The sequence below is a fragment of the Urocampus carinirostris genome, chromosome 17 (genome assembly GCF_059441175.1).
Source record: "Urocampus carinirostris isolate Australia breed hairy pipefish chromosome 17, RoL_Ucar_1.0, whole genome shotgun sequence".
NCBI lineage: Eukaryota > Metazoa > Chordata > Actinopteri > Syngnathiformes > Syngnathidae > Urocampus > Urocampus carinirostris.
The window spans coordinates 13,693,868-13,713,761 of NC_142365.1; the positions used below are offsets into that span (position 1 = coordinate 13,693,868).

Consider the following 19,894-nt stretch of genomic DNA (forward strand, 5'->3'; position numbering starts at 1 on the left):
ATACATTTAAGCCAGCAAACATAAATGAAATCAGGTGTTAATCTTCGCTTAGGATGACAAAAAAAAACAAGTTAGGTGGATAGAGCCGCTGAAAAGAGACAATAACTGGAGTTGGTAAAAGCTGATGGAAGTGGTAAACTTTAGTGGATAGCGGGAGAAGCTACTCAAAAGGCCGGGAAAATATTGCATTTGTAGAGTGTCTGAAACCTGAATCACAGAACTTGGCGCCCTGAGTGGCCAGAGAAGGAAACGGTGGGGAAAAAAGTCAAACTTGACAAACAGAATATACCTGAATCTGCAACGTTTGCTTGAATGACCAGCTATGGAAGGAGAGTGGCACGGAAGGAGGAAGCACGAAGCAGGAGTAGCTACCAATAACAATAGCGGCTAGAACAGCCAACTGGCTAATAAGAGTGGCTAGAGAATAAAACAGTAGGGGAAAAAGTGCAAGATTCCAGAATCGCAGGTCTTTGCAACGGTCGCTTGCATGGCCATCTCTGAAAAACTACTGACACCGATAGACAAATGAGTCACAGCTAACAATAACAATAGTGGGAAGCCAAAGTCAACCGAGTAGATAACATAAGTGGCTGGAAAAGGAAACAGTGGCAAAGATAAAACTGTGCCTGTATCACGCAATTCAGCGACGTTCACTCGCATGAGCAGTTGTGGAAGGGAGTGACATCACAAGATGAAGGAGGAGTAGCTGACAACAATTGGGCTGAGCCATAGCCTGCAGCCTAGTGGGTGAATGAGAGGCTAGAGAAGGAAAAAGTAGTAAAAACAAAAAAAAGCGTACATGACAGAAATTAGCGATGCTGGCTTGCATGACCAACCACGCGAGGCGAGTGACACCAAAGCACAAAGCAGGAGCAGTATACAATAACTACAAGGAAAAAAAGTGGAAGATGCCTGAAACACCCAACTCTGCAAAGTTTGCATGCCTGACCAGTTGTTGTAGCAACAATGATGGACAAAACAGGAGTAGCTAACATTTAAGGCTAGAAGCTAGGCCTTAACCGGCTACCAAGTGGCTAACGTGAGTGGCTAGAGAGGGAAACAGTGAGAAAAAAGAAGATGACTGAATCACAGGACTCTGCCTGGACGATTAAACAATTCTTACATCACTAGGGACCTTTTTATAATTCACCCTGGGACTTTTAATTGTTTTTCACCCTATGACCCATTTCCAGCTTTCTTTCCAGACCCGATCATCGGGAATTTTACTTGAAATCGGTGCCATATAATCCGTATGTGGTTCGAGCCAACTGTCCTCCCACCTTGCTGTCGTCATGACGTTCGAATGCCGTCACTCTCTAAAAATAGCTTGCCTTCTCGAGCGTCTGCGGGAAATGATAATCTCAGCTAAAATTATATCAAGGAGCGAATATCCAAATGTTCTCTTTGAAAAGATTATACGGGCGGTACAAGCAGCCAGGTGGTTTGGATTAACGCAGATGATATAATTCCTAATCCTTCAATGCCACCCAAAAAAAAATCTACTCACAATGCTGAATTATTAATCCTGAGACAGACACCGGGCCAAATATAGACTCTCCCTATTTAGCGCCAGTGTCATCTTTGTTTATTTGTATTCCGGTGGTATTACGCGGCGGATGTTCCTGCTAATCTGTAGATCATAGAAAGCTGTCGCGTGTAGGATGACCCCCACCTTGTCCAGCGGCATCATGAGAGCCACAGCAAGACAAACGATAGGATTAGCAGATGGAGTTTATGGGAATGTCGGTGGTCAACGGCAGATGAACCGTAAACCGTCTGAGTGCAAAACAGCTGTTTTTGCCTCTCCCGGGATCGAACTGTTAAGAGCACATAAAATGGACACCGTTAATCCCCTATCAATTACCTTGGACCGCTTGGCCTGGTGGAAATAAGGCAAAATTATTTGTACTATGTCCACACATATTCAGCAACGTTTGTCACTTACCATGCTTAGTTTTGTACTGCGTTTTTATTAGAAAAATAGGGGTGCGCCTTATACACAAGTGTGTTGTACAAATTGAGAAATGATGTCTCATTGAATCATTGTGGTAGGAAAAGTCATGTCAAGGCATGTTTATTTGTATAGCCCTTAATCACAAAGAGTCTCAAAGGGCTGCACAGACCACAGATTATTGCAAACCACAAACTATTAGGACACCATCCCCTGATCTAAAACCTGCACGAGGGCAAATAATACACAGATATTGTCAACATAAAATAAAGGTTATTCATATGCCATAGAATAGAAGTGTGTTTTAAGTTTAGATTTAAACATTTCCACTGAGGTTGCAGATCTAATCTCTCGGGGAAGAGCATTCCACAGCACCGGGGCCCGAATGGAGAACGCTCTGGAACCAGCCGATTTCTTCTTGGATCTTGGGATCACTCGTAGACCAGCATTTTCAGAGCGAAGGCTCCGGACTGGAACATAGGGGGAAATTAAATCTGAACGATAGGAGGGAGCAATTCCATGCATGATTTTGTATAATACCAACAGAAACTTAAAATCACATCAAAATCAGCTAACAGGGAGCCAATGCAGGTTAGCTAAAATCGGGGTAATGTGATCAAAGTGTCTGTTTGACAGTGTTGGGCACTGAAAGTTTTTTGTCACCATTATTTGTTTCTTCATTAAAAAAAAAAAAAAAATCCGTTACATCCCCAAATTACTGACACCCAGAGGTAGTACGTTACTGAAAGTGACTACCTAGTTACAAATTACTGTATTGATCACATTGAAGCCTACGCCCTAAAACTGTTTGAAAGTGTCCACATGATAAAAGAAATACAAGATAATGTGTACACCAACCTATGGAAGTGGTGAATCCTTATCGAGAGCTTGCAAAGAAACACATTGCAGAGACACTCCATATCCATTTTGTCATAACCTCCAAACCACTTTAAGATGTTCTCCTTCCAGGCATGGTGAATTGAAAAAAACTAATTTTACAAATAATCCACCAACATTCAGATCATTTTTACCGTAAATTCTATGCTTGTGTTTGCCCCATTGTTTTCGCATTGGTTTGTTGTTAAGTTAAGTAAGTAGCAGTGGCATGTATAAGCCATGCCACTGCTACTGGTGACACACAACCAAATTTGTGCATTTAAGATGAACCCCGGATTTGAGTATTTTATTTTACAGTTGTAAATACAGCTTACATTTGAGTATTTACAGTATATGGTAGGGAGAATAGCATTTGGGAGAAATTATTTTCACCACCGTATATTAAGTTTTCCTGTGTAGGGCCAGTTGTAAGGGTTCATTTATTCCTCCTGAGTGAAGGGAAAACACATACCCATTGGATGGCATCAAAATATGTAAACTGTTTTTAATAAGTAGCAAAGTAAGGCCCAGGTTGTAACGGCTTTTGAGTTGCACCACTCGTTACAGAGAAAAATAATTGCATTCCAGTAACGTGTTACTCTGTAAAGAGTTACTCCCAACACAGGACGCTCTATTTGATATTTTGATTCTAGAACGACTTCATATAAATACACGGGCTTTAATGTCATTCCCAGGTATCACCACCGTGCTGACCATGACCACCTTGAGTACCATCGCCCGAAAGTCCCTTCCCAAAGTCTCTTACGTGACCGCCATGGACCTCTTCGTGTCTGTTTGCTTCATCTTCGTCTTTGCCGCGCTAATAGAGTACGGCACGTTGCACTACTTTGTCAGCAACAGGAAACCCAGCGCCAAAAAGGACAAGAAGAAGAAAAACCCGGTGAGTGTCCTTTTGGAATGATGAAAACCCCCTGAATTTTCTATGGTATTTTTTTTCTTTCTTTTTTTTTTTGTACATAAACTTGAGTATCATTTATTGAGCCACTGTAGGTTAAAGTTCACTGACCTCTTCATTGTGCCTCCCCCCCAAAGTATTACACTGACGTTAATCCTCGGGAGGAGGAAAAGAAAAGCTTAGTATCCCTAAGGGAGCATCTTCCCGATCGCTGTCACCTCGACTTACTGAGCGAGCGAGGCCTTAAGCTCAAACTGTCGCCTAATCCGCGGCACATCTGTTCCAGTTGTAATTTAGACTCTTGTCACATGTCAGAGCGACGGCTTCGGCCCGGCCCGCGATCTATCAAAGGATCATGAGGACCAGCTCCAAGGACCGTACAATTGTTGACCAGGAAATATGGCTCCCCCCTCTGATGTTTCCAGATCTTATACTATTGTACAAGGACAAAGATTTAATTCAATTTAATTCATTTTGAGTACAGACGCTCCCCTACTTACGACCATTCGACTTAAAAAATGGTAGATAGAATCAATTTTTTCGGGATGTCGAAAAATATTCGGATATCGCTGTAAGTTGGATTTTCTATTGTGTGCACCTTTTTCAGAGTACAGGACAGTACTGTTGTGCTTATTTTTGCCACTACCGGCGTGTGGTGGCGCTGTAAGGGGTCACATAGCATCCACCCCGAAGAAGAAATCAGACTTCTACTCCCTAGATTGTGTGTAAACATTCTATACTCTTCTTTCTCCAGCGCGCTAAGACCTTTGACATTTTTATTGTTTAATATCTTGTGCATCCATTCAATATGGTCGGTGTGAAGTGTAAAGAAGAGGCGAGCCGTTTCTTTTGAAATGAAAGCGGAATAAGAAAGCTCGATGCGGTTGAGAAAGGGGCCAGAACGCTATTTTTCGGTAACTTTACCACGGAGGTGGACCACTTGATGCGCATCTTCCAAAAGTAAGTTAAACTCAACTTTATTTATCTCTATAGAGCATATTATTTCATGAAATGTTTACGCTTTAGTACAAAACAATACAGGTTACTTACACAAACAAGCCTTAAACATACTTGTATAAACCTTAAACATACAAAATATTGCACTGAAGCAACTTACGAACGATCGTCCAAAACCTCGTTCGTGAGTAGGGCAGCGTCTGTATTCCAAAAGTCTTAGGCAAACGTTGACATTGAATATCTTGGAAAATATTAAAGATGTTGTATAAGAACATATAACCATTTATGAATTTGATGATGATTTTTTTCCAAGCATTTCTTCATTGCCATTTCAGAAAGGCAAAAACATTTTTTTTTGCCGATTTTTGTAATTTTTTGCCTTTTTTCACATCCTTCTTGTAAAAAAAAGTAGTCTTTTTAGAATAGCAGTGATGATATATACAAAAAAAATATTTCAAATCTATTCATTTATTTTTAAAAACCATGATGAGATGCAATATATAATAAATACATATTATTACTATCAAAATTAATGATAATATGATCAGTGTAATCTAAATCTGGGATTGCCTAATTATACAGGAACGTCGATATAGAAAATAGTATCAGAGATTCTGGATGAAATCCGATTCATCCTGGTTTTTGAGCTGATACTAATACATTGTGAGCTACTAAACACAACTAGAATTAAAGAAAGGCTGCCCTGGGGGGGGCACAGTTCTATTCCGAACTGTTCAAGATGTAATGATTCCCATGCATTATCTTGTGGTTTTTTTTTCGTTTCCAATTGCGCTTATTGACGTCTGGTTTTCTGTTTGTTGATGTCGATTGTCTTTACTGAATTGCTCACATTCTTTTTTTTCCTGTCTGGACAAAAGCTCCTGCGGCTCTTTGCCTCCAAGGTATATTGCTTGTGTTTAACTGCATGCCTCTGCTGCATTTTGGAGCCTTTAAGCACCGCACTGCAAAACAAAACAAAAAAGCATCACTCTGTTCCCTCTTTATCTTACTTTAAGGCCTCCTCATTTGATGAACAGGTTTCAGAAAAATGACGTTAAAGGTGCTCTCTGCTGTGCACAGTGCGGAGGCAGCCAGCCAGCCACTTTCATTTTTTTTTTATTTAAACAATTCAAATGAGCATCCCACTGATACCGTACCCAACGGAACATTAAGTCCAGGCCCAGCTTCTGGCTTCCTCTGTCCTGTTTCACTCTTAAGCTTACCACCCCCTTACTCCCCTTTTTGCCCCCACACGTCTCATCCTGCCAGTGACACTTTTACCTCTGTGTTGGTTGGGCTTCTTTACCTGACACATCCTACAGAGTCAGCAGAGCCTTAACAGACTGAAACAGACAACCAACCCCCCCACTCCCACAATGCCTTGAGTTCAACTAGAAATTTTGTGTGTAGGTGAAAAGGTCGAAAGATTCGGTTGACGTATTTAAACAGGACTGGGAACACTAGGTACTGTTTCCGAATATTGAATGGAATATTGGATATTGAAGGATCGAGTCAATAATACAAACACAAAAGTAGTGAAAATACTACAAGGTATGAAGAAGTAATGAAAAGTCCTAAAAAGTACTAGAAAATACAAAACAAAGTAGTAAAACATTCTAAAATGTACTGAATAGTTTGTTTGAGTGCTTAAAATACTAACTGAATGAATGGAGTAAATGCCCATCAGGGTGTGAGAGGGCACAGTATGATGCACCGTGCTGATTTACTAGTTGTACTGCATAGTATGAAATAGTTCTAAAATGTGTGATAAGTGCTATGGAGTACTGAAGATTACTGGATAGTATGAAAAGGTACTGAAAGGTATATTGAGAAAAAAGCTTAAAAATACTGAAAAGTTCTGCATAGTATAAAAAAGTACAGAATAGTATTAAAAATACCTGAAAATTATGAAAAATATAAAAAAGCATTAACAAAAGTGCTGAAAAGAAGTGACACGATCTATGGTGTACTAAAGAGTACAGGATAGTATTAAACATTACTAAAAAGTGTTTAAGAAATAGTGAATAGTACTGCATATTATTTAAAACAATTGCAGAGTATTAAAATGTCCTTAAAAGCATGGCAAAATTAAAAAAAAAGTATTAAAAAGTACTAAATTGTTGAAGAAGTGCTCACAAATGCTATTGAGTGCTAAAGAATACTGGATATAATTAGTACTGAAAAGTGCTTAAAATACTGAATAATAATGAAGAGTACTAAATACTCCCAAAAAGTATGACAAACTAAAAAAAAGAATGGAAAAGTTTAAAGAAGTGCAAGAAAGCGCTAATCCTTTAGAAAACCAATAAAGCAGTTCTGAAAAGTACTGAAGAGTAGTGAATTACTGTTAAATCCAAAAAAGCATGAATAAATGTCTGAAAAACTACTGAGAGTATGAAAAACTACTGAAAGTATGAAAAAGTACTGAAAATTATTCAAATGTACTACGAATTTTGGCAACAGATCTGTAAAGTGTGACAATACAGAAAAAGTACTGAAAAGTATGAAAAAATTGTGAGACTGGATGGAAACATTTGTTGGCCTGGAGAGGGATGAGCGCCACCAGGCTGTACTTGCCCAAGACACACCACAGGAAATGGTGACCCCCTAAGACCCTAGTGGTCAGCCAATCAACCTACTAGAAGTCAAATACAAACATTAAAAGTTCTGACATGTAGTGAAAATGCTAAAAAGCATGAAGAATAAATTAAAAGTACTAAAGTACAAGAAAATACAAAAGAAGTACTAAAATTTCTAAAAAGCACCAAAGAGTACTGAATATTATAAAAGAAGTACTGAAAAATATGAAAAAATGCCATACTGAATAGTACTGCATAGTATGAAAACGTACTGAAGAGTATTAATACGTCTTGAAATGTATGAAAAACTAATAACAACTATGAAAAAGAACAAAAATTACTAAAACATAGTGAAAGGTACTACGGAGTCCTGAAGAGCAATGAATAGTATGAAAAAGTACTGGGAAGTATTAAATGGTTCTGGATATCACTATAAAATATGAATGACTAAAAAGAGTATAAATGGGTTCTGAAACATACAAAAAGTAGTGATCATTTTGAAAATAAACTATGTAACTAAAGTAGTGGAAAGTAGGAAAAAAGCACAGAAAAGTATTGAAATGTACAAGCCCGTGTGAAATAACATCACATAGAATGAAAGAGTATTAAAGTTTATGAACAACACAAAACAACCTGAAGTTTTCATAATTTTCGAAAGTACTCCAAAAAATGTGTACGCATGGAAAAGTATGGAGAGGTCTGAAAAAAAACTGAATATAAAAGAAGCAAAACATTTGAAAAATTACCAAAAACAAGTATGAAGCAATACTAAAGAGGACAAAAAATAATAAAAGTACTTAAAAGCATGGGAATTGAGGTTGTGATAAAAGCTGAAATTGTGGATAGAATAAAAAATGCGGAAAATTCGGGATTAGGAATTATTAGAAAATAGGGTCTTATATATATATATAAATATATACAGAATTTTTATCATTTCAAATTGTGTATGCAGTATATCGATTTTTATATGGGGAAAATATCTTTTTTTTTTTTTTCTTAAACTTGTTGTTTTTTGTTGGACCGATCTCGTCTTCCCAATTTCAGCTCTAATCTGGATCGTCTCGGTCACCGGGTAATGTCAATGTCATCGTAGTCTGCCAATATTGTCACGATATTGTACATGGTCTCTCTTGTTGTGAGTAAATAGGTGCCAATTTGTGTTTTTTAATAAGAGAAATTGCAATCATTAATAAGGGGAGCAATTGGCTGAGGTTGACAGGTATGCTAATTACAAGTTGTTTGGACAAGCAGCAGGTAAGAAAGCATCCCAGTCGGAAGGGAGTAAAGAGCAATCAAGTTTTTAAGATTTTTTTTTTTCACGGATATTTCATGTCTAGACTGCCGGAAGACTTTGTGGAGGTCTTTGAGAAAAAGTATTGTAGAATGTCCTCTGAAGACCTGTGTCCATATATTATACTAACCTATTTTGGGGGATATGTCTGTGGCAGGAATGTAGTTAACTAATGGCTCATTTCTAACCAATCATGTACTGTTTTCCAAATTAGAATTCAACTTTGTTGGAATATTCAATTTTAGCTCAATTGGAGCAGTCGGATTTCTGTGGGTTCCTTTTAAATTTTGGGATTGGGTTGTTGTTCATCACAATTTGACTATACTTTGAATAGTAAAAACAGTATAACTTCATTTACAGTGAGAGTAAAAGTATTTGATCCCTTGCTGATTTTCCCCACTAATTAAGACCGAAGTGTAAGGATGTGTCTTTCGGGTTCGCGGCCAAACACAAAAAGGAAGAAAATGCCGGGGTTAAAACTTGAGATTGTATTTGAATGAAGAAAAGAACACATTCTGAGTCAGAGATTTTGGTTTTTGATCACCCTTCCATTGGAGCCGCGAGCTTCCGGGATTGGATAGTAGAAAACACGTTCCACCTATGGCTAGAGGCTCATTTATTGGAAAACGCAAGAATGAAACAACACACCTAATTGTTTTATACGAGATTACAGAACACAGGAAACAAATTCGATTGGTTTAGACAGGAATCACATGTTTAAATGCAGTGTATAATGTTGGTCGCTAAATGGCTTGCTAATATAATAAATGAGCAATAAGGATAGTGAAACTTTGTAACACAATGCGTCTCTGTAAATGTAGGGAGGCAAGCTCCCGAGCGGGTTTCTTGGCACAAAAACAAAAGCCATCTTCATAAATAGTATCCTCTTATATTAAGAGGGTACAATTGTTGCAAGAATACAAACAGCACCTGGATATAATCTTTGGCTTCATTAAGCCACTTTTGAGGATAATATTATACAAAGGCACATTCGAACTTTAATTTCCTTTACAGGAAATGTTAGGAACATTTGAGTCATGTTTGCTCTCCTAAAGAAAGCATATTATTACCATTACCAAACATGTTTTAAAATAAACCAGTGAGCCACTAGGGGCGCCAGAGAGCCAAGTTGCTGACCCCCGGTCTATATCTAAGCTCCGATTGACCTAAAATTCTAGGCTCATTGTCACAATCAACAAAAGACCCTAGGTTTTGAAAAAAAGTTGATTTCTTGAGAGGTTGTCTACTCTTCAGTCAGTTAAAGTTGCCAACATCAATGTATTTTTCCTTTGTTTTGGGTCCCTTTTTTCTTTTTCTTTTTTTTTTTTACTTTTTTTTTATGTTTTTGCTAACCCAGCACAGCCCGGCGTGAGCGGGATGTGTCTAACGCTCCTTCTGCTTGAGCTTTTCTTTCCTATAAAGAAACCGTCCCCTTTGAGAACTGAATCACAATCCTTTTATTTGGAATTCTTGAAAAAATAAGACTCCAATTTCCATGTGGCGTAATGTGTCGTTTTCAAACGGGACAGAAATGTCAAGAAGTTGTTATGAGCACTCTGACACTGACATATAGATATTGCAAAGATTGCACATTATTATGGTAATGAAGGTGTTTTCATGATGTGAAAATATGTCACTTCTAAATATTATACAAATACATAATGTCACACATGTCTTGGCTAGGAAAAATGTCAGTTATTTTTCTTAAGTGGAATTAATCATTGTCAACTTTGTCAACCTCATGGTCAAATATGCTGTATGCCATATATAAGGTTTAAAAAATGGGCAGAGTATAAGTCAAAATCTAAATAGTGCAGTGTTGCATTAATCTGGCATAAGGGCTGGAGGAGGTAGGGCAGTATAAAGTAAGAAATATATTGTTAATAACAATTATTTTTTGTTTTATTGTGTATAAAAAAGTCTATAATTTTTTTTTGTGTAAAATTAGGATTAAGTAAATAAGAAAATGATAAGAAATGTATTGTTTTTTATTTTATTTTTTGCATCGTTGATTAGAAGTAAGATCTGGCCTAAAAAATTCCAGCCCGACCCGCCCCGCGGGTATTATAATCCAAACCAGCCTGAGCCCGACAAATAAAATGTAATTGAGGGACCAAGCCCGAAGCAAACGCAATTTTTAAAAAAAAATATTTGTGAGGACTTCTCTTTCGCTGACTTTTTTTAAACTGTCCAGCTGTCATTGGGTTTGAGTTACTGCGGAGGACCCACACAATAGATTCCGTCCCACCTATGCAGCCCTTGGACGGAATCCATTGCGCACGGATTCTTCACAAAGAAAACTAAACTAAGGACAATAACTGATGTGCGCTAAGCGTGGATAGCTTAATGTAAAAAAAAGTCAGCGAAAGAGTCTCCTAGCCCAGCCCAGACCCGAACGAATGATAGACATTTCAGGCCATACCTGACCCAAAATGCGGGTCCAGTTTTGGCTCATCCTTAAAACGTTGGTATATGTTAAATACAAAAAATATAGACTCGGAAAAATTCCTGTATTCTTTTATTCATCCAATAGGAAAATAGTCTTATGATAATCCTTGAAAAGTGCTTGAATTTGGCCATGACAAAGGTGTACAAACTCATGTTTTGAGGTGCTCATATAAAGAGGTGTCCCTGTATCACAGGCTTTGAGCACCGAAAATTCGCAATACACTCAAACGCACCATAATATGAAACACTGGTGTACGAACATCCGCTAACTGCCTTCTTCCCGTTGAAAAGCAGACCCCCACGGTGGACATCCGACCGCGCTCGGCCACGGCGATTCAGATGAACAACGCAACTCACATGCACGAACGCGACGAGGAATACGGCTACGAGTGCCTGGACGGGAAGGACTGCACCAGTTTCTTCTGCTGCTTCGAGGATTGCCGCTCGGGAGCTTGGCGTCATGGCCGTTTGCACATCCGCATCGCCAAAATTGACTCGTACGCCCGCATTTTCTTCCCTACCGCCTTCGGGCTCTTCAACCTGGTCTACTGGGTCTCCTATCTCTATCTCTAAAGGCGCGCCGGACGTTTTCCGCATCGAATTCTAGACGTCGCGAATCCTGTAGCATCACATTAGGCGGCATAGAAAAACAAAAACGGACGTTGAATCGAAATTCGTATCCCTGTACGTGATCTTCTGTTCACTGTGCCAACGATTTACAGGACTGTGAAAAAAATATTTGTGCCCTTCCTGATTTCGGGGGTTTCTTGCTTATTTATCACTCACAAAGGTTTTAGATCATCAAACCAATTTTCGTAACACACAACGACAACTCAAGAAAATACAAAATGTTTGGAAAGTTTACTCCAGTTATTAAAAAAACAAATCAAAACCTATCCTGCCCTATTTCAAAAAAGTAATTATCCCCTGAACTTAATAGAAAGTTGGGCCACCGTTTGCAGCGATAACAGAAATCAAACGTTTACAATAATTAGTAATGAGTCACAACACAGTGGAGAATTTTTTTCCCCATTTTTCATTACACAAGTGTTTCAAATCTGCCATATTGGAGGGTTTTCCAGGATGAACTGTCCATTTAAGGTCACACCAGAATATCTCAACTGGACTAAAATCCAGACTTTGACTTGGCAACTCCAGAACCTTTTTTCTTTTTTTGAGCGTTTCAGATCATTGTTCTGCTGCATGATCCAAGTGAGTTTTAGAGTACAAACCGAAGGCCGGACGTTCTCTTTCAGGAAATCACCAGAATTCATTATTCCATCAACCACAGCAAGTTGTCTTGGTCCTGAGGGAGGATAGCAGCCCTAAACTACCACACTGCCACCATTATGCTTTACTGTTGGCAGCATTTTCTTTTTGTCAAATGCTGTCATTCTTTCGTCAGTTATTACGGGTTGCACATCTCCAAAATGTTCAAATGTTTCCCCAAAAGTCTTGAGGATAATCAAGATGCTTTTTGACTAAGGTGAAACAACTCGTTGTGCTCTTCTGTGACAGCAGGGTTGTTTTTTGCCTGGGAACTCTCCCATGGATGCCTTTTTTGGCCAGTGGCTTTCTTATAGTGCAGTTCCTTAGATGTTTTATGACGGTTTTTTTGTAACCTCCTGTATGAGTTGACGTTGCACTCTTGGAGTAATCGTACTTGGTTGACAACTTCTGGGAAGGTTTTGCAACTGTAACCAGTTTGCTTCAATTGTAGATAATGGCCTCGACAGTGGTTCGCAGGAGCCCCACGGCCTAGAATAGGGCTTTGCGACCTTTTCCGGACTGGTATAGTGCCATCATTTATTTTTCTTACTTTTTTCTGGAATTTCTTTCGATTGTGGAGCATGAGTGCCAATTGTGTTCTTCAGATTTTGTAATGTACTTAACTTTGTTTATCAGATTCAATTTAAGGGACTTCTTTATTCAACTCAGATGGTGGCAATCAGTTTTGGGTGTGGCCTCTGGAATTTAACTTCGAGATTGTGGTTAGTTTGTGATTTAACAATGGGGAAATTACTTTTTCACATATGGCGAGATAGGCCTAGATTTTCATTTGTGCCGTAATAAATTGAGTCAACATTTCACAATGACATGTCTATTTCCTTGGGCTGGATGATCTAAGACCGTTTGTAAGTGATAAATATGCAAAAAAACAGAATTCAGAGGCGCAGATACTTTCTCACTGCACTGTATTTATTTTTTGTTCTTTTAGGGATTGAGTCAAGGTACCTGTATGCTGCAACGATTTATTGTTAGACGTTTAACCAGGATAAAGTCTGGAGGTATTACCATGTAGATTGATGTCACACACCATCCTTTTCCAGTGTCAGTTTAGTGGGCGGCAATGCAAGATGGCCGCCGCATACAAGTAAGTCATTCTCGACTGTACCTCCCAAAGAGAACATGCGTTGATCACAAACTTTACATCCAAAGGCATTACCGCAATCACAGTGGGTTTACATCGGGGTTAAAAAATCCAGCCAGACCTGACCCACGTCCCTGGGCATTAAAGCCTGAACCCGACCGATTAATTTGATTTCCAGGACTGAGCCTGAGGCACACCCACAGTTTAGTATTTTATTCCTGAGGACTCGGGAGGAGGAGAGATGATTTATGCTAATAAATTAAAGCCTGTATTTTGTTACGAAATCTAAGGTCAACAAGACAACCATTTCCATATTCTATATTTCTGTGTCTACAGGTTACATTAACTGACACTTTTCCATCATTCACTGAATTTCTTTTAAGTGTTGACGGGAAAAAGTTGATGCCGTCCGTTAAACCACAGCTGCAGTGCATCCTTAAAAACCTAGAACTGCACTTTAAGAGTGAAAGACAAAGAAGAACAATGACTGGTGGATAATAAAAAGTCAGTGATAGAGAAGTCTGACCTAATGATTGACATTTTAGGCCAAACTGGAATTTTGGGACCGGCTTCGGTTTAAGATCCTACCTCTGAAGTGGAGAGAGTGGAGAAATATATTCAGTACTTAAAAATGCGCACATAAGTCCAAATATGCTCTGATTCCATCTGCAAGTATTCTGATTAAAATAGTTAGGTTATTATTTTCACTCAGAATACTCACTCACGTAAACCTAGGTTTCTTCGGCTTTTCTTCTTTGTTGGTGTCTCAAAGAGCTGTGGGTTCAGTCTGATTAAGATCAGAATTTTGTCAATATTCGGGTTTAGTGAAGCCAGTCAACGCGCAGAGTAAACCAGATATGCTCCTATTCCATCTGCAAATTGTCCGATTTTAGAGTGTTGGGTCTTCTCAAAGTCTGAATACTCACTTCAGTTTCTCCGGCTATTAGCTGGTGCTGCACAGAAATGTGGATTTAGTCGAATTAAGATGAAAATATTGCCATTATTTCCAATTGTAATCTGGATATGCTCTTATTCAGACTGCTAGTCCAATCATAATCGGTCTCTTTTATTTTTCTCTCCGGTTATTTTTTTCTTAATTGGTGCCACAAAGAACTGTGCATTTTAGTCGTATCAAAATCTGAAATCTCCCGATATTTGAGTTCTATAAAACGGTATGAACGCGCAGAGTAATCGTAATATGCCCTTATCTGGATTTCTAGAACTGTAGTCCGACTAAGTCAAAATACTCAATTTCTTGTTTGGCTTTGTTTCCTCTTTGGAACACAAAAACAAAGGTTACTCGCTAACACGCTAAACAAGCCTGACGTGAATCAGTTGATTTTTCCTCGTCATTTTCATTTTATTTTCTGCCGCTCGGGCAAAATCTCCACAGTTGTAATACTATACATATATAGTATATGTATAAAGCACAATTTATAAACAGGTGAGACTGAGCACACGGCAACCTGTTCACTTCTCGGTGTCATTTCCATTTCATTTCGGGTGAAATCGCCACAGTTGTATTTATACACGTATATGTATAACGTACGAGCACAACTTATTATATTTATTATACACATTAGATGCAGCGATGGGGCATTTTTGGAGCCTGGAGGGAATAACGGCGGTACTTCTTTGAATGTGGTGAGTGATGTGAATGAAATCATCTTTTTTCGTTTTCATGTTAAAAGTTACATGTAAAACTACATCTGCTCAACTCCGATTTTGATTTGAATCGGACTATTCTCTCTGACTATTGAAATATATTGTTGGGGTATTTGTAAGAATCTCTATGGTAAAGTTCAGGACTCTGGAGTTGACAAACACTATAACCCGGTTGAGTTAGTCCTTGTAGCTCCGAAACCCGATAACGGCTCTACATCAGTGGATTAAATTTAAAAAGCGATCATCCTTCGATGGAAAGGACATGGCGACCAATTGTCTCCGTTTTACGCAGATGATGGACAACTGTACAAATACTGTAAATATAGTACCATCGCATTGTGCGTTTCAATTTATTGCATGCAAGGGGAAAAAAAATCCACGCGTTGTTGTTGTCGACCGATGCCGGGTTTCATTCAGGGCTTTAAATATCCCGGTGCGGAAAGGTCGGCGGAGAGTTTCCATGTTCCTCACAGCTCCGGACATCTTTGTTAAAAGCCTCCATTTCCATAATGCGTTATCGGTATGCAAGAAGAGAGGCGAGGGAAAGGAAACTTGCCCTTCACCGCTTCACAAAAGAGCAACCTTCACAAAGAAAACTTGGTCATCGACATTCCCAAACCGTCGTCAGTGCAGAAACTGGAAATATTAAGTGTTCATTTTACAATGATACCTCTCTTTATTCGAACTAATCGGTTTCAGAATCAAATGTTTCAGTCCTTTTTTTAATATTTTAATTTTGGGAACAAAAAAACTGAACGGGAAGTGAATAAAAGAGCAGAAACATGCGCCTTTGAGTCTAAAACGCATTCAGACACAGGCAGAAAAGGGGCGGGCCGACTATTTAGCCAATCAGAATGCAGAACACGATCCGCGATAAAATAGTAGCATAACCACCGCGATACAGTGAAGGATTACTGTATATAAGTATTTCTAGGATGTATTAATAATAAATACCATTACTATTCAAATTCCAGTACTCAAACTATCCAGTATTCGAACAGATTACAATCAAGTACCAAGATATCACTGCTTTCATGTTTTTTTTAATCAAAACACGTTTTATAACACAAAAAATCCCCTATGTTCATCGAGTTTTTGCGTCGATCTGTGTCGAGTTGCGACACGGTGACAATGTTGTAAATGTCGTGTACAATGCCATGTAATATAAAACACATCAGAGACAAAAAAAAAGCAAAACCAAGTGTTTTTTGTCAATCCCAAAAAAACTGTCTGTAAATCACGTTTTCATGTACAGTATATACGATCTGAAAAGAAGAAAAACCCTTTGGATTTTCTAAAAAAAATAAAATAAAAACACAAAGGGTCTCTATAAATATATATATTTTGTAATTTCAGCTTGTCGCATTCAATAAAAATGACAGTATATTAGACTTATTTAATGGGATAGAATAAACCAAGGGCAAAGGGGTATTTATTAGGAATGTTATTTATTGTTTTCACGGAAAAAAAAAAATTGTATTTTATGTTCATATTGTCTCGGAAGGAAAAAAAAGAACATTTCTAGTGGGTTTGTCGATTGAACTTCTGTTGTGTTCTTTCTACATTGTGCTCGATGTTTTCACTGAGGTTTGTCCGTGTTTGTTTAAATGGGGAAACCACCAAATGCATTTGCGGAGATATTTTGGATTTCAGGGACTTTTTGTCTTATCAGCCATTGAAAAATATATATATCTCATTATGTATCATGAAATGTTATAACTGGGGATGCACGATAACTGTTTATTTTCCCTGCTGATACCTGATAAATTCTTCTTCTGGATTCTGAAACCGATCAGGCCCGCTAAGACCCCTCTCTCACTATTTATCTTTTTATCTTTTGTTTCTCACATTCTCTCTCTTCTCTCTCTATTTCTCCCTTTCTCTCTTTTTCTCCTTCTTTCGTCCTCTCTTTTTATTTCTCTATTTCTTTCTCCTTTTCCCCTCTCACACTATTTCTCTTTATTTTTTGTTCCTCACATTCTCTCTCTTTTTCTCCCTCTCTTTTTTCTCTCTCTCTTTCTCCCTTTCTCCCTTCTTCTCTTTCGTTTGTTCTCGTTTAATTTCTCTTTGGATTTCTTTCTTTCTCTTTCTTTCCCCCTCTCTCACTATTTCTCTTTATCTTTGGTTTCTCAAATTATCTCTCTCTTTTCTCTCTCTTTCTCTCCATCTCTGTCCCACCTGCTCTCTTTTTCTCTCCCTCTCTTTCTTTTATTTGTTTCTCTCTTTTCTTCTTTCTCTCTAATCTACTAGTCTGGCCCCCGAGAGAATATTTGTTCCATCGTGTGCCCCCCCCAGAGTTAAAAAGAGTTTGACACCCCTGCTCTATAAATTAGTAGCAACAAGAAGTGCACACTAAATATATATATACATTTAAAATATTTATTATCAGTTTATCATACTGTATTTTTTCTCTGAATTTAAAGCACCAACTGTAAGAAGTTTTGTTTTTTTAAAAAAATGAGAAAATAAATAAACAAACATTTTAGTAGATTTTTTTTCGGTGTAGATATATTTACAAAAGAAAAATACATACACATGTTAGTTTGTTGCCTAGTCATCCAGGAAGGGGGATTACCTCATCTCAAGATTTCTTCATTTCCCTCATGTTGAGGTTTTTGAGTTTTTCCTTGCCCTCATGTAGGTTTTAGATCAGGGGATGGTGTAATAATAGTCTGTGGTTTGCAATAATCTGTGGTCTGTGCAGCCCTTTGAAATTCCTTGTGATTAAGGGCGTCACAAATAAACAAGAATTGACTTGCTGATTTATAAAACTCAGAAAACAAAAGACTGAATGGCACTTATGCCTCGCCTAAAGAAAATAGTATGGCCGAGCTCTACAGTGCCTCAAGCACATGTTGAAGAGGAAAGGAGGAGACTCGACCAAGTTGTGCTACTATTTGTTATAGAAAATACAAAGAGAGTCGATTGAGTAACGTGAATATGAAATGAAATGAAATGATCTGCATTTATATAGCGCTTTTCAAGTCAATGACTTCCCAAAGCGCTTTACAATGTGCTCCACATTTCCCAATAGCAGCCTTGCAGCCAATTAAGGCGCTAACCTGCTTATTGGGGGTATTAGGGGCTCAGTGTCTTACCCAAGGACACTTCGACATGTAACACGGAGGAGCCGAAATTCGAACTGGGATCCCTTGATCCCAAGACGAGCGCTCTACCTCCTGAGCTACTGCCGCCCCGAATACATAACTTTCCAACAAAGCACGCTCTCCAGTGACTCTCTCACATTACTAAGAGGTAGAGAGGAGACACGACCAATTTGTGCAAAAAATTCAAATATATCAAAATGAGGAACATAAGTTCTTTGAATCTTTCAAACCAGCAGTTTTGGCTGATCAGCTCTTTATTTTCTAAAGGGCCTGTGACGTCTTACTCGGCCATTATTAGCCTGATAATTATCGTGCATCCCTAGTTGCTACGTAGTTTTTTTTTTAACCTTCAAAAAAAAAAAGCATTATGGACATATCAATTTTGTTGTAAAAACACTATGACGACACGACCTTGCACTGCACCTCGCGCATCCCCTCTGCAACCGCATCCTTCCTCTGTATCTCCGAAAAGACAGAAATCGGAAAACTGCATCGGTTAAATATACGACATTAGTTTTTAGCTTATGTGTCAAACTGAGGATAGCGACAACGGGTGTGCATGGTCACCGTTTAGTTTCACTCGGATTTCTTTCATGAAATAGGACCAAACATGTTTTTGGGGTTTCTTTTTTTCATGCCAACACTGTATTTTGTAACTTGTTTATTTTCTGAGCACACGCTAATCATTTTTACTGCTGTATTAAAATGAATTTACATGTTTATATACCGATAGATATATTCGTAAGTATATATCTATATATTATACATACGTATGAATATACATTTATATATTTATGTCTATACATATTTATATCAATACACACATATCCATATGTTTATACATCTATGCGTACATACGTACTTGTATATATGTGTTTGTGTATATGTGTGTACATGCGTATATATATGTGTGTATACAGGTGTATATGCATATAATCGTATGTATATGTGCATATGTGTATATACGTACAGTATGTATTCACATCTACCAGTATATACATACTGTATGTATACATGTCTAACGGTATATACGTACTGTATGTATACACGTCTATCACTGTATACGTACTGTATGTATACACATCTACCGGTATATACGTATTGTATGTACAATATATACGTACTGTATGTATACACGTCTACCGGTAAATACGTACTGTATGTAAACACATCCGCGCATATACACATATGTATATACAGTACATCCATGCATATACATCGATGTATATACATCTACGGATATATATTTATACATAAATATATTTTACGATTTTGAGGTCGCGAAATGGATCAAATTGTCTTGCTTACATCCATTATTTGGTATCTAATAATCGTTTTGTGTGTGCAAAAAACTGTCACAGCGTATCGGAACGTACTTTTCATAAGGGGACTGCACATAGCTGTGAAATTTTACAATAAAAGTTGGCGCATTCATCTTTTTCTGTGTGTGTTCGTTATTTTGAAGGGATGGAATGCAAAATGCTATGGTATGTTTAGGATTAGAAGTCAAATTTCACATGCAAGAAGCTATACATTTCATCGTTTTATTTTTATGCAGGTTTCAGCATTATTTTTTGAAATAGATTACCATATATTCCGGATTATAGAGTGCACCTGATTTTAAACCGCACCCACCACTTTTTAGGTGGTTACCCGCATTGAAACTTGCGTCACAATCACAAGTTTAACCCAGACCAGGCTGTAAATTCCACGATTCTATCTACATGGTACAC

At 38.1% G+C, this 19,894-nt stretch overlaps 1 protein-coding gene across 6 annotated transcripts in view; it reads left to right on the forward strand.

Moving 5' to 3' along the window:
- Nucleotides 1-19,601, forward strand: part of gabrg2 (gamma-aminobutyric acid type A receptor subunit gamma2) — a 79,404-nt gene extending 59,803 nt beyond the window's left edge. The window contains exons 8-11 of one of the 6 annotated variants that reach the window (XM_088320891.1): nucleotides 3,523-3,728; nucleotides 5,579-5,602; nucleotides 11,310-11,515; nucleotides 14,973-19,601. In XM_088320891.1, the coding sequence (XP_088177017.1) occupies nucleotides 3,523-3,728; nucleotides 5,579-5,602; nucleotides 11,310-11,515; nucleotides 14,973-15,090 (554 nt within the window). In that variant the 3' untranslated portion in view covers nucleotides 15,091-19,601. Of the gene's footprint in view, nucleotides 1-3,522; nucleotides 3,729-5,578; nucleotides 5,603-11,309 lie in introns of all 6 variants that reach the window. The other 5 variants (XM_088320892.1, XM_088320894.1, XM_088320895.1 and 2 more) reach the window with 5 other exon arrangements.
- The last annotated feature ends 293 nt before the right edge of the window (nucleotides 19,602-19,894 follow it).